Source organism: Otolemur garnettii, unplaced genomic scaffold (assembly GCF_000181295.1).
Source record: "Otolemur garnettii isolate 467f Iridium unplaced genomic scaffold, OtoGar3 scaffold00198, whole genome shotgun sequence".
NCBI lineage: Eukaryota > Metazoa > Chordata > Mammalia > Primates > Galagidae > Otolemur > Otolemur garnettii.
The window spans coordinates 2,075,182-2,090,538 of NW_003852593.1; the positions used below are offsets into that span (position 1 = coordinate 2,075,182).

The 15,357-nt window shown below is 51.8% G+C and overlaps 1 protein-coding gene across 5 annotated transcripts in view; it reads left to right on the forward strand.

The window, feature by feature from the left end:
• Positions 1-15,357, forward strand: part of RGS12 (regulator of G protein signaling 12) — a 96,366-nt gene that overhangs the window by 11,533 nt on the left and 69,476 nt on the right. For 4 of the 5 annotated variants that reach the window (XM_023507677.1, XM_023507678.1, XM_023507680.1 and 1 more), the window contains exon 1: positions 6,860-8,692. In XM_023507677.1, coding sequence (XP_023363445.1) covers positions 7,088-8,692 — 1,605 coding nt within the window. In that variant the 5' untranslated portion in view covers positions 6,860-7,087. Of the gene's footprint in view, positions 1-6,747; positions 8,693-15,357 lie in introns of those variants that run through there. The other variant, XM_023507679.1, reaches the window with a different exon arrangement.

Consider the following 15,357-nt stretch of genomic DNA (forward strand, 5'->3'; position numbering starts at 1 on the left):
GAAGCATTTTTAAAGTGGCCCGTCTTTAATTTCTTCTTTAAGTCTCTTGTTTCTGCCTTCTAATTACTGGTATTTGCCATCCCTCCTAATTCTAAGGACGGCTGTACTTTGGGGGTAAATTCTCTTCTCATACCTGCTCACACGCTGCTGCTTAGCAGAGTCGACGCTCTCAGAGGCGGAAAGAGGCCTTACTCCCGACCAGGACTGAGCATCTCACACGTGGGTCCCTTGCTTGGCCTCTTGTTTGGGGGGCTTGAAATGTTAGAATTTACATTTTAAAAGCGCTCTGCATGCTGACAGAGCCCTCTTCAGTTTAGCCTAATAAGTTATTCAAACTCTGCATAATATAATATAATAATTCTGGTGGCTACTGACCCGCTTCCTAAAACTTAGGCTATTTATGTTTCAATTTGAGAGCTGCAGCTGCCATGGAATTTAGACAGACCCTTTGAGAACTGATAAGTACTTTGTGTGAGGGGAAGTGTGTACTGCCAGGGCGGTCGCTGGGGAAAGGGAGGTGTCCGGGCTGTGTCGGGAGCCCCAGTCCTGGTGCCTGTGCCCCCCTTCCCTCATTTGAAAAGTGAGATAATTTTGCTCAGCTTGTGAGGCGATGGTCTGCAGGTGGTTGTTTTTAGCCAGATTTTTCCATTCTGTTGTTAGTTTATCTTTGGTGTGTGCACCAGGATTTCCTTAATGTCCTCAGCACAGATTTGATTTTAGGGAACATTTATTTATTTATTTTTGGGAACGTTTTTTAAAATACTAGTGCATTGCCGATAGACTGTGCTGGTTACCTGCTGCACAGACTTACAGCGGCAGGTGCTGCCACCTGGGCCTCTGTGGCCAGGAGTCCTGGTGAGGCTGGGTGGGTCCCCTGGCTTGGGGCTTCCCATAGGTTATGATCCCGGCACTGGCCAGGCCTGCAGTGGGGGAAGATTTGCTTCCACACGCATGATGTGGTGTTGGTGGCCTCCAAAGATCCACTTACAAGGTCACTGGCACCGCGGCTGGCAGACTGCACGTCCCCACTGGCTGTGGGCCAGAGACATCCGGTTCTTGCTGAGTGGGTGGAAGCTGGGGGCTGCTCACAGCCTGGCAGCCTACTTATCTCAGAGCGAGTGAGGGAGAGGCTGAGCAAGACACAGGCCGTGGTCTTTGTGACTAATCCTGCAAGTGACAGCTCATCACTTTTGCCATGTTGTGTGTTGGAAGCAACTCTCTAAATCCAGCCTGCTCCCAGGGGAGGGACATACAAGGGCTGGGTGACCCAAGGTGGTGTTGTGGGGCAGTCTCGGGGGTGCTTGATATGGCCACCACTGGTCCCCATGATTCACGTCCCTCTCAGGTCTTCCCTGCCGGCACCAGCGCAGGGTCTCACACTCATCCAGTGCGCGGGCTCCAGCTCTGGGTGAGGTGCTGGTTACAGCCTGTGTGTACAGCTCCCGGGGACATCTGTCTTGATATGAAACAGAAGGAGACAAATGATCAGCCCCCCGTCCCTGCAGCCCCAGGACACAGCCGTGGAACAGTCGGAAGAACCACTGCGAGCAGACTTACTGTCCACAGAGGGGACACAGGTGCGGTGGTTCCAAAATCTGGCCTGGCAAACACTGGCACTTCCTTGATTAGGTCTCAAGATTTAGGAGTAACAGCTCTTGAGGTGCCTGTGTGCCGGTCCTGAGGTCCTGAGGTCTGAGCTGCGCCCCAGACCTGTTTGCGATTTGGCCATTTTTTCAGCCTGCTTCCTGCTGGTGGGATTTTTGGAGTACGGTGCCCACTTTGCATTTTGGACAGCCTGTGATCTTTTAGTTTTGCTGATACAATTTTCTTAGAAATATCATGGACCTCCTGTGAATCTCACTGGTGCTCCCTCTGTCAGAAACCCCTTTGGATTGAGCCTTCCTCTCTACTCGGGCTGCAGAGGGGCTGCGAGGCACAGCCTGACCTCTGTCAAGGGCTCTAGTCTCCACCTTCAGTTACCCCCAGACTTCACTTGCTGTCACAAGCCTGTCCGCGGTGGGGAGTGGGAGGCTTGGAGCCCTGGGGGCTGGTTGCTCAGAGGACAGTGGGTGGCAGGGGGTGTGGTGATGATGACAGTGTAGAGGAGGGTATGGGGAGGAGACATGCAGGTGAGCTGTCCTGGGGCAGCAGGTGTGCAGTACTGGCTGGCGGACTGGCTCGACTGGGAGGGAGGCCATGCTGACTCCTGTAAAGTGGGAAGTAGGTATTTTATTCATGATTATGGCGGCCCATGGGTAAAAACTCATCAACCCTCCTATGTTAACATGTTTTCCTTATTGCAAAAGTAATGTTTATTCTTTTCAGAAAATTTAGAAAATAGGGACAGAAATAATTTAAGTTGGGAGTCCTAGGAAAGTGAAGAGCCTTTCGGCCAGCCTCTCCCTTCACTCACCGTGTGGGCGTGTGTGCATGGGGCGGTCCACCCTCCCTTAGGGAGTGTGCCCTGCACTGGGCACACAGAAGCCTCCCGTGGTCACACCTCTCCATGTGCTCACAACTGGGGCCTACAACGGAGGCTCCTGTGGAGTGGGTGGTTTGGAGAAGGTCCCAGAAGAGAGGGGCCCTCCCACCCTCTGCGGTGCCCCCACTGTAGGTGCATGGTGATGCCGCTGACTCTGACTGACAGGCAAAACGTCCACCAGCGGGAGCCGTGGGTAAAGGAGCCGAGACCCAGAGGTTTGGACAAGGGCTATTCTGGCAGGTGTTGCCCCTGCTGGGATGAAAGGTGGAGAAAGCACTGATGGTTGGTCCTGTGAAGTGGCTGGGAGTGGCCAGGGAGTTGGGAACCTGCCTTCTCACCCCTGTGGTGTGTGTACTGTCATGTTGGGAAGGGCAGGACCAGGTCAGTCCGGCTAGGAACTGGGAAGGGAGAGTGGCAGACTCAGCAGGGTCTTAGCGGCTGTGCATGTCTGCAAGGATGCATCTGAGTGGGGTGGGGGCAGGTTGCCAGGGCGTGTGCCCAATGTGGGTCTGGGGGGACCTGGGCTGGGCAGGTGCAGAGCAGCAGATGGTATCAGGAGGAGGCATCTGGACCTGATGTCTAGGGAGGAAGCAGGGTATGGGCAGGCAGGGTCTGCTAGAGGATGGGTCCCATCCAGAAGGGGCAGGCTGCTCGTGGCCAAGAACGGAGGAGTTCAGACCTCCTCTGCTGTTACATTAGCTGTGTGATGGAAGACAAGTTACTTAACATCTCTGTGCCTCTCTTCCTTCATCTGCAATGTGGGGTGATATGATAGCACTGACCTCAGAGGGAGGTTTCAGGGGATGGCACACACCCTTACTGGTGTCAGGTCCTGAGCAGCCCACGTGAAGCCTGGAGAGCACCACCCCTGGCTGTGAGTGTGTGTCTGCCTTGTCCTTGTTACTGACCGTTCCTCTTCCCCTTGGCGTGGGAGACACTCTGTGTTGCAGGGCTCAGCTTCTCCCCTGCACTGGGCAGGGCCTTGCCCTTTCCTCTGTCCCCAGGTCTGGGACACTGTAGGCTCGGGGTAGGCGTTCATTCGGTGGGAGTGGAGGAAGTCATCAGATTTCATACCAGATTTAAACTTTGGAAAGGAGTAGGAAAGTGTTGAGCAGCGGGATCTGTTTCTGGGGTCGTGGCTAGTTTTGAACCACGGCTGAGAGATAGGAGACAGTGTGGATTCCGCAGCCCGCATTCCAGATGCTCCAAATACCAGGACTTTTGGGCAGCGACAAGGCGCCACACACATGGCTGAGAAGGTGGCTTTCTGATGGTTCACTGTACACAAAATTTGTTTCATGCTCCAAACTATTAAAAATACTGTATAATCTTCAGAGAGCAGGCACTCACACCTGAGTGAAAGAAGTGTGCACGAAAAAAAAATACTGTATAAAAATCCCTTTAGGCTATGTCTAAGGCATCTATGAAACATAAATGAATTCATGCTTACACCTGGGTCCTGTTCCCAAGACATATCATTATGAATATGCAGATATTCTAAAACTAGAGAAAAAAAAAAACCCAAGTCTGAAACACTTCAGGTCCTAAGCACTGGGCTGGTGACTCCTGAAGAAAGCAGGGCTGCAGTATAGCGACCTACGGAAGCCAAGTCCCTGAGAGGCGGAGACGGCCCGGGACCCGCATGGCCCCAGTGGCAGCCCAGATGGCAGAGTGCAGGTTGGTGTTGAGGTTCAGCCCCCTGCAGCCTCTTTTGGATCTCACTGCCTGTTCTAGTTTTACTATTAGTTGATATGGTTTAAGAAAAAAATTAAACTATAGCCTGAACTTATAAAGGTGACTGTAGGTATTTTTATGAATTAGAAACAATTGAATTTTTAGGAGCAGAGAAGCACAACAGTGGGAGTCCAATAGAGACACTGAGGACCTCTCAGATGGCTGCTGGTCAGCCAGTCAGTGTTAAACCACACAGCTCTAGGGCTCCATGGAAACGGAGCACGTGAGCTACCTCGAGCCAGAAGCTGTTCCGTGCAAGTGTCCTGCTGGCCTGGACACCCTTTTCCTTCATCCCCAGTGAAGTACTTGTTCTCTGTGGCTGCTGAAACAAGTTCCCACAAGCCGAGTGGCCCAAAACAACTCAGATTTATTCCCCTGCTGCATGGGAGGTCTCATGTCCAAGATGAGCCTGACTGGGCTGAAGCCCAGCTGTGGGTAGGGCTGGGCCCCTCCAGAGCCTTCCGGGGAGGATCTGTTTCCTTTACTTGTTCACTGGCCTGGGCCTGGGCTTAGAGGCCTCCTGTCTCCCCTGACTTGACCCTGTGCATTCAGGGGCCCGCTGGAAGTCTCCCCACCTCTGCCATGGTGGCCTCTTTGGCCCTGGGAGGTGACATCCACAGGTTTGGAGATTAAGACATAGATGTGCTGAGGACTGTCAGCTTGCCCATCATACCCTTTAAGAAGATCCCAAAACATATTTTTGGGGTAACTTTAATGTATACCTTTTTGTTTGAGATAGAGTCTTACTGTCACCCTGGGTAGAGTGCTGTGGCATCATAGCTCACAGCAACCTCAAACTTTTGAACTCAAGAGGTCCTCTTGCCTCAGCCTTCCAAGTAGTTGGGACTACAGGCACCCACCACAATGCCCAGCTAGTTTTTCTATTTTTAGTAGAGATGGGGTATCGTTCTTGCTCAGGCTGGTCTCGAACTCTTAAGCTCAAGGGATGCACTCGCCTCATCCTCCCTGAGTGCTGGTATTAACAGGCATGAGCCTCCATACCCAACCAGCATATACATTTTTAATGATGACTATTAAATAGTTCAACACCCAGTCCTAATATTGAAATTATTAATATAGCACCAGTTAGTGAATAATGTAGTAATTTATAAATAAACTGTCCATTTTTCACTCTTACATATGCAACATTTTTATTTAAATATGCATCCTCTATATGTGTATGTCAATGTTATCATGAAGTGATTCTACTTTTGGAGTCACCTAATACAGTAATAGACTTTCTATTTGTTTAGTTCTTTGCTTTTTGTGTGTGTGCAAATTACTTTGAATTTGTCTATGATTCTGTCATTGAAAACTGTCCCAAGACATAGGAATCTCTTCTAACAACTTTCAAACAGTTACTTAAAAAAATATATGCTCTTTAAAGAAACAAACTCTCTTTTATATTTTGAACCTTCACAACATAATCACGCACTGTGTCGCTGTAAAGGGCCCCGTGCAGAGAAGACGTGTGGTAGGCCCACACTGTGCTGAGGGGACCTGTGAGTGCAGCTGGCCCTGGGGTGTGGGGAGGTGCCCACTGCCTCACTGATGGGTCCCCTTTGTGGGCAGCAGGTTACAGGAGCCTCTGCTGGCCCCCTGTGGGTCTGGAGTTTCAGCATGTGCCAGGCAGAGTGCTCATGCCACCCTGTGCTGAGTCTCCAGCCAGCTTCCCTGGGGACTGCACTTCACTGGGCAAGTATTCCAGAAGCTGGAGCTTGGTTTCCTCCGGACCTGCCCCAGAGCCTTTCCCTTTTCTGTCTGTGTGTCCATCCTTCCCCCCACAGCAGCCTTGGTCTGAGCTGTGCTGAGTCCTGGGCGTCCTCCCTGCAATCACTGGCCTGGCAGTAGCCTTGGGCATGCCAGCAGGCTTGTTTTCATTGCCAGCCAATCTTTTTAATTTTGAAGTCATACCTCTGTAATAATGTAATATTAAATGTTGGATTTCTTTGCTTTTTTGGTTGGTTTTCTCTTTTCTACTGAGTGTCCTCTGCAGTATTGGTTGAGATTGTTTCAGATTAATGCAATTTCCCCATATGGGAAAATAAATTGTGCAAAATAAATTCATTCTAGAGGGACGTGAGACGTCTCTGAGTATAAGGTGGCCTTCTCTTCTGACAGAAAACGTTTTGTAGAGGGGATCTGTGACCCAATAAGGGGTGGCCTTGGGGGTCTCCAGCAGCACGGATCTGGAGTTTCAGCATGTGCCAGGCAGAGGAGCAGGCCTTGCCGTCCAGCTCCAACTCTGCTGTCCTGTACATGGCACTTGGCAGCCTTTGTCTGGGTGTCCTCCCGTGTAGCCCCCAGGTCAGGCAAGAAGGGGCTCTCCCTGCAGGAGCACTGCACCGTCCGGATCAGATGACCATGCAGTCGCTGAGACGCTCTGCTTTGGAAGGAGGTTTCTGGGCAGACCGGACGTCCCCTGAGCCTGGCCATCCTGGGGAACCCGGGACTTCCCAGGGCTGGCTTCAATGATGAATGAGCAGAGAAATACCGGGTCCTTAACAATGGTCTTGTCTTTTCTCCTTTAGAGCGTCATTTCAAAACACAATCGGACCGCACCCCGAGTTCCCGGAGCGGCGGGCTGGACCATGCGCCCGGGGCGGGCAGCGCCTGGGGATGCAGCGGGCGGGCGAGCGGCGGCCCCCGCGCGTGCGCGGCGTGGAGCTGGCGCGGGGCCGCGCAGGCTACGGCTTCTCGCTGTCGGGCCAGGCGCCCTGCGCGCTCAGCGGTGTCCTGCGTGGGAGCCCCGCCGACCTCGTCGGCCTGCGTGCTGGAGACCAGATCCTGGCTGTCAATGATATTAACGTGAGAAAAGCGTCTCACGAGGACGTGGTGAAGTTGATCGGCAAGTGCTCCGGCGTCCTGCACATGGTGGTTGGAGAGGGCGCCGGTCACCTGGAGTCCTCCAGTGACGAGGAAGGCGCGCTCTATGAAGGGAAGGGCTGGCTGAAGCCCAAACTCGATTCTAAAGCATTAGGTATAAATCGAGCAGAGAGAGTCGTGGAGGAAATGCAGTCTGGTGGAATTTTCAATATGATTTTTGAAAATCCAAGCCTTTGTAAGGGCAGCTCAGAGCCCTTGAAATTGAAACAGAGATCCCTTTCGGAGTCAGCTGCTAGTCGCTGTGATGTTGGACATGAAAGTGTAAATAACCCAAATCCCCACGTGCTTTCTAAGGAGGAAGTATCCCAAGTTATTCATGATGATTCCGTTTTCAGTATTGGACTAGAAAATCATGATGATTTTGGGTTAGAGGCCAGTATTTTAAACGTGGCCATGGTGGTGGGCTATTTAGGTTCTATAGAACTTCCTTCCACGAGCTCCAGCCTGGAGTCAGACAGTCTGCAGGCCATCCGCGGCTGCATGCGGCGCCTGAGGGCAGAGCAGAAGATCCATTCCCTGGTGACCATGAAGATTGTGCAGGACTGTGTGCAGCTGTGCGCTGACAAGGCCGGGGTGGTGGCTGAGTACCCGGCCGAGAAGCTGGCCTTCAGTGCCATGTGTCCTGATGACAGGCGGTTTTTTGGGCTGGTGACCATGCAGACCAGCGATGATGGGAGCCTGGCCCAGGAGGAGGAAGGTGCCCTGCGGACGTCCTGCCACGTGTTTATGGTGGACCCGGACTTATTTAATCACAAGATCCACCAAGGCATCGCTCGGCGGTTTGGGTTTGAGTGCACAGCCGACCCCGACACCAATGGCTGTTTGGAGTTCCCTGCGTCCTCTCTCCCTGTCCTGCAATTCATCTCCGTCCTCTACCGAGACATGGGTGAGCTGATTGAAGGTGTGCGGGCCCGCGCCTTTCTGGATGGGGATGCTGACGCCCACCAGAACAACAGCACCAGCAGCAACAGTGACAGTGGCATCGGGAACTTCAACCAGGAGGAGAAGAGCAATCGGGTGCTGGTGGTTGACCTGGGTGGGAACTCCAGCAGGCATGGCCCTGGTGGTAGCACTATGTGGGAGGGTACTGGTGGGAGGGCCTCCCAGCCCTGGGGTGCCCCTTGGAATGGGGCCTTCTGCCACGACCCTGAGGGGAGCTCCCCACTTGAGGTCACTCCCCAGACTGACAGATTCTGGGACTCAAACAAGCACTTAGGACCAGCCTCTCACGTGGAGGTTCCCCCGGCCTCCTTGCGGAGCTCGGTTCCTCCTTCCAAGAGGGCTGCTGCAGGTGTTGGCGGAGGTTTCAACCAGCGATGGCTCCCAGTCCATGTGCTCCAGGAGTGGCAGTGTGGTCATGCCAGTGACCAAGAGTCTTACACAGATTCCACCGATGGGTGGTCCAGTGTCAACTGTGGCACACTGCCCCCTCCCATGAGCAAGATCCCGGCAGACCGGTACAGGGTGGAGGGCAGCTTTGCACAACCCCCACTGGGCTCCCAGAAGAGGGACTGGTCCAGGAAAGCATTTGGAATGCAAAACATTTTTGGTCCCCATCGAAATGTTCGAAAGACTAAAGAAGACAAAAAGGTAAGCCTGTTAGCAGTTGCTGAGCACAAATAAGCTTGACTTTATAACTTAGCCAGGGCTGATGCAATGACACCTTGGATTTTTTTTTTTTTTTTTAAGAGACAGAGTCTCATTTTGTCACCCTCGGTAGAGTGCTATGGCATCACAGCTCACAGCAGCCTCAAACTTGGGCTTAGGCGATTCTCTTGCCTCAGCCTCCCGAGAAGTTGGGACTGCAGATGCCCACCATAACACCTGGCTATTTTTTGTTGCAGTTTGGCCAGGGCCAGGTTCAAACCCACCACCCTCGGTATATGGAGCCGGCACCCTACTCACTGAGCCACAGGTGCCGCCAGTAGTGCACCTTTATTGCCAAATTCACCAGCCCAGCTTCCTCTGCCTGACCTTGTGGCCACTGTCCACTGTTACAGGACATCTGCTGTAACAGGAGCAGCAGGAGCCCTTGCCCCCAACTGTGCTGCAGTCTCCAGTATTGGCTGTGGCTTTGTCGGAGAATTTAGTGCAGTCCTCAGGCCAGGTGGCTTTATTCTAATTTTACTGATAAGATTTATGTTTGTGAAGAGTAAGTGACTGGCTCACAGTCTGGGGAAAGTTAGTGCTGAGAGGAAGCCAGACTGTGGGCTCCACATGTCCTTCTACAGGGGGACTGCTGTGGGATGGACACACCATTCATCTAGAATGAGCAGTGACATGGGTTTCACGGTGGCTGCTAGGTGTGCCGAGTGGGTGTTCCTGTGTACTAGCTCAGCCTGATCCTGCAGCCTCCCCATTGGAGCAGCAGAAGCTTCCAGAGCTTTGAGATACAGGATGGGGCTTGACATCCTTACTGGCAGGTTTGCTGGGCTTCGAAAGTGGCAGTGACCATCCACAGCAATTAGGGCTACAATGGCAGGATGAAGGGAGAAGAGGAAGAGGAGCTGGCAGTGGGCAGAGGGTGCCAGTGGCTGCAGCATGGCCAGGAGTCAGCTCCGTGTTGCTCTGGGCTCTCCGCAGTGGTGACACGGGCTTCTGTTCTTTGCTGGGCATGGACTCAGGCTGGCTCAGTCAGGCCCTGACCAGGAGACAGAAGCACAGCAATAATTCCAACAGGCAGGATTTAGTAAAAAGAACCTTCAACTGGGGGGAAAGATAGTTTGCTGCTGAAAGATAATGCCAAGATGGTCACTGTGGAAACTGTGCTTGGGGACAGCCTGGAAGGGGAGGCCACGCAAGGCTGAGACTGGGACCCTAGGGGTGAGGGTGGGTGCTGCCCCAGTGGTGGGACTGTGGGGCAGTGGGACTGACGGGGAGCAGCAGCTGACTGCAGTGGCTGTCCCCAGGAGAAGCAATGTGGGAACCATCGTACACCAGCCCACCTGACCACCTGGAGAGCAGCGCCTGTCCCACCTGTCCCACTCTGGAGCCACCAGGCAGGGGAGCAGCACGATATGTGAGGCCCAGCACTGGGACTGGAAGCTAGCAAGGGAGGCCAGTGGGGTGCTAAGAGGAAATACCCTGGTGACTGGCGCAGCACCTCTGAGTGCCACTGGCATCCATGTGCCCTCTCTTCTGTACACAATAGAACAGAAAGGTGGGACTCCAGGGCAAGTGTCCTCTACAGCGGGACTCTCTCCCTCCAGCACAGTCCCAGGGGTTGTCATTGCTGTTCCTCATTTAGTGACTTCTTATCTGATGCTGTAATGTGTGTTCTTTGTTACCTGACCACAGAATCTCTTTTTTTGTTTTGTGGTTTTTGGCCGGGGCTGTGTTTGAACCCACCATCTCCGGCATATGGGGCTGGTGCCTTACTCCTTTGAGCCACAGGCGCCGCCCGACCACAGAATCTCTTTAGCTTAGTGGTTAGCTAATGACTAAACAGAGATTTCCTTAGACGCCGGGGACAGTCTTCCAGCCCTGGCTGAGGCTCTGCATGCACTGGGACATGTGTGGGGCACTCAGCTGGGGCAGCTGGTCACAGTGCCTTAGCTTTCTCTTCCTCTCTGGGACAGGTGGGGGTGAGAACTTGGGGCCTCTGGGCTTTCCTGAGCAAATGGGCCCTTCTGGGCCATCTAAGTTCCAGGGATAAGGTTGGAACTTTACAGAACCTCCTGAGGGCATCTCCTTCTCTCCTCTTCCTCCTACTTACCTGGCTTGGTGCCCCCACTGTGTTCCTTGACCTCAGGGGCTGTGACCTACCCAGGCTGCTCTTTATTCCCTGCCTGAGGATAGTCGCACACGTTTATCTTTGCTTCCTGGTCACACTTATCACCTCTGCAGAAACATTCCCTTTAAATCACTGGGACCAGACTTTCTTAATTCTGTATGCAAAGAAGAAAGCCAACTACTAGGAGAAATAGATTATTGCATGTCGTCACCTGTTGGTCTCCAAGTTCTGTATCCCAACTGACACTAAAGTCACCTCTGCTTTCCTTCACCAGTGCTTTTGTCCCTGCCTGCTAGATCCCGTCATTCTCTGTGCCCAGCCGGCTTCCTGCAACCCAGCTCTTGCGGTCGGGTCGAGAGGCAGGCCACAAGCCCAGGGGGACGAGGTCGCCTCCTGCAGCCTGCTGATGCTGGCAGTGCTATGGGGGCTACCAAGCCCTGTTGCTGGCATTTTGTTTTGTTTTGTTTTTGACAGAGCCTCACTCTGTCCTCTAGGTAGAGTGCTATGGTGTCATAGCTCACAGCAGCCTCAAACTTCTCAGCTCAAGCAGTCCTCTTACCTTAGCCACTAAGTAGCTGGGCCTACAGGCACCAATCACAATGCCTGGACTATTTTTCTGTTTTTAGTAGAGACAGAGTCTTGCTCTTGCTCAGGCTGGTCTCAAACACCTAAAAAGCAATCCACCTGCCTCGGGCTCCCACCTCACTCACATTTTGACCTCTTCCCGGTAGTATCCAAAGCTTTGCCCCAATACGCCGGAATATAGTGCTCTGGAACAGACTCAGCCTTCTTCATCCTTTGGGGAGGGAGGAGGACCTGGTAGCTCAATACTTCTGGACTTAGCTGAGTGTGTGAAATTCTTGAAATGAATGAGATCATGTTTATAAATGGGTGATTTTCCATTTCGTTTAGTTTACTTTTGTTTCTGCTTAATGCTTGTAACCAATAGAAGCAGGTACTGATGAAGATGACTTCTGAAAGAAGAAGATGACTAACAAAGTGGGTTAATGTGAAAGAGAGAATCCAGGATCTAAAAAAGGCCATCTATAGGGGGAGCGCCTGTGGCTCACTGTGTAAGGTGCTGGCCCCATATACCAAGGGTGGGGGTTCAAACCCAGCCCCAGCCAAACTGCAACAAAAAACTAACTGGGCATTGTGGCGGGCTCCTGTAGTCCCAGCTACTTGGGAGACTGAGGCAAGAGAATCGCCTAAGCCCAGGAGTTGGAGGTTGCTGTGAACTGTAATGCCATGGCACTCTACCCCGGGCAACAAAGTGAGACTCTGTCTCTAAAAAAAAAAAAGCCATCTGTATCATTAAAAATGTTAATTAATTTGCAGTATATTTAATTCTGTGCCTTTGGAAACTGATTTCTAAAATGAATATTAATTATAACTGTAGTACTCTGGGAGGTCGAAGTAGGTGGATCGCTTGAGCTCAGGAGTTGGAGAGCAGCCTGAGCAAGAGTTAGACCCCTTCTCTACTAAAAATAAAAAAACTACCTGGGTGTGGTGGTGAGCATCTGTAGTCCCAGCTACTCAGGAGGCCGAGGCAGGAGGATCACTTGAGCCCAGGAATGTGAAATATCTCTCATTTTATACTCTGAGGGCTATTAGCACATGTGACATTTTTCAGGGAGCCACAACCCATACTCCTAGGATTCGAAGTCTGTTTACAATGAGCAGTCCTAGACATACCCGTTATATCCTGCTGAAAGCATTCCATAGATAAGGATTCTTCCGCTGACATATACCATGATTGTGTTTCCCAGGAGGTCTTTTGCTAGGGAGTTCACAGGAGATGTGATTGGGTCACTTTTCTTTTCTGTGGCAACCCTAGGTAAAGGCAGAGAATGAAGCACAGACTCCTCCTACTTCCCCACCCCCCACACACCTCCTGCCCTACCTCCAGAGCTCTGTCCTCAGGAGGCATGAAGAGGCAGTCATGGTCGGGGTCCTTTCCTGTAGCATCACTTGCAATAATAGCACCTAGAATAGTGCCTGGCAGTTAGTAGGCACTTAATAAATTTTTTTTGTATTAAAAACTGATTATTGGGCTCAGCGCCTGTGGCTCAAGCGGCTAAGGCGCCAGCCACATACACCTGAGCTGGCGGGTTCGAATCCAGCCTGGACCCGCCAAACAACAATGATGGCTGCAACCAAAAAATAGCCAGGCGTTAAGGCGGGCGCCTGTGGTCCCAGCTACTTGGGAGGCGAAGGCAGGAGACTCACTTGAGCCCAGGAGTTGGAGGCTGCTGTGAGCTGTGATGTCACGCACACTACCCAGGGGGACAGCTTGAGGCTCTGTCTCAAAAAAAAAACAAACTGATTATTGGCTCAGTGCTCGTAGCTCCGAGGCTGACGGGTTCGAGCCCTGCCCAGGCCTGCTAAACAGCAGTGACAACTGCAACCAAAAAATTGCTGGGCATTGTGGCGGGTGCCTGTAGTCCCTGCTACTTAAGAGGCTAAGGTAAGAAAATTGCTTAAGCCTAGGAGTTTGAAGTTGCTATAAGCTGTGACGCCATGGTACTCTACTGAGGGTGGCATAAAAGACTCTTGTCTCAAAAAAAAAAAATATAATTGATAATGGAGTAAAGAAAATCGTGGTATTTTCTTACTGTAGGATACATGCAGTCATTTAAAAGTAACATGAGTTTCAATGCTGCAGCAATGAAGCTTATCATAATAGTGTTTATACAATATAGGGGGCTGGTTCTCCTTGGAGGGAAAGTTTGGGTGAGCCATCTGAGGCTGGCTTGGGGGCTCCACCCACCTCGGGACCCTGGTGCCTTCTGTTGTGATGCGGTGCTCTCTGGGTGTGGCTTCCAGCTGGATGTTGAGAGAGGAGCCCTAGTTTCCCTTCCTTGCTCCAGCCAGCAGGGAGAGGACAAGGGAAGTGGAGGCACAGCCGGGAAGTCACATACATCCCTCTGTGTCTCATTGGATGGGCTGGTCACCTAGCTGCATCTAGTGCGAGGGAGGCTGGAAAATGTACCCCGTGCCTCCTAAAATTCCTCTTAGGGTTTAGGAAGGGGAGCATGGTTTTTGCAGGAGTGATGAGCAATGTCTGCCCCATAAGATGGGTCAGTGTATTTCTCATGTGGAAAGCTCCCCAAGGCATATCAAGTGGGGAAAGCAGGACAAAAATACACATTTTATGGCTCGGCACCTGTGACTCAAGTGGCTAAGGCGCCAGCCACATACACTCAAGGTGGCAGGTTCGAATCCAGCCCGGGCCCGCCAAACAACAATGATGGCTGCAACCAAAAAGTAGCCAGGTGTTGTGGCGGGCGCCTGTGGTCCCAGCTACTTGGGAGGCGGAGGCAGGAGACGCGCTTCAGCTCAGGAGTTGGAGGTTGCTGTGAGCTGTGATGCCAGGGTACTCTACCCAGGGGGACAGCTTGAGACTCTGTCTCAAAAAAAAAAAAAAATACACATTTTAATGTCCTGTTCTTGCGTAAGCATCTGTAGTCCCAGCGACTCAGGAGGCTGTTGTCAACCTTCCTAATGCTGCGGCCCTTTAATACAGTTCCTGTGGGTCCTGACCCACAAGTTGAAAACCGCTGCCTTAAAGAAACTTATACATTTCAAGCTGCATATATATTTCTATGTAAATATATAGAAAAATACAAAGGAAATATTCCAAACCGGAATAATCTCACGGTGGTAAATGAAAAGTGGGAAGGGTCCAGGAAATTTTTATCTTGTGTTTCAGTTTTTTAATGATGGGACTATGAACATATTTACTAAGAAAAATTCCTTTGGAGAAAAAAATAATCATTTTTCTTTTGATTCTTTTAATAAGAACCAAGAATATGAGACATGGTGTTGGAAACCATAGGTGTATTTATGTTCACAGCTAATTACAGGCTCATCGGCTGTTGAGCCAGGGGAGTTCCGGATTCAATAAACAGATTTTATGCAGTTTTTCTAGTGCAGTCAGTGGAAATTTCAAAAGAGACTAGAAAACAGTATGTAGAGAATTTCAAAAAGACCACAGCTATGGCCCCATGATGGAAGTCTCTCTTGGTCATCACCAAGTCTCCCTCTGTCACCTAGGCTGGAGTGCTGTAGTGTCACAGCTCACAGCCGCCTCATCCTCCCAAGTAGCTGGAACGACAGGCGCCCGCCACTCCGCCCGGCTATTCTTTTAGAGACGGGGTCTCGCTCTGGCTCAGGCTGGCCTCCACCCCCGAGCGGCTGCTTTATTTTTTTTTTCAGTTTTGGCCGGGGCCGGGCTTGAGCCCACGGCTCCCGGTGTATGGGGCCGGCGCCCTACTCCTCCCGAGCTTCTTGCACTGAACTCCCTCCGCGAACACGACTGGTGGTCTCTCCCGAGTGGATCTAGACTACTCTTCTCCCAAGTCTCTGTATTACCGCTCTTTGGAAAAACCTGCAGACGACCAGGTCTCTATTCTAAGCTGATAGTCTCTCGCTTACGGTTTATTTGCTCAGTAAACGTGGGACCCTAGGCCCTTAGGCACACGCTGCGTGTCGGGGCGCGGGGGATCGGGCGGGGCGGGGG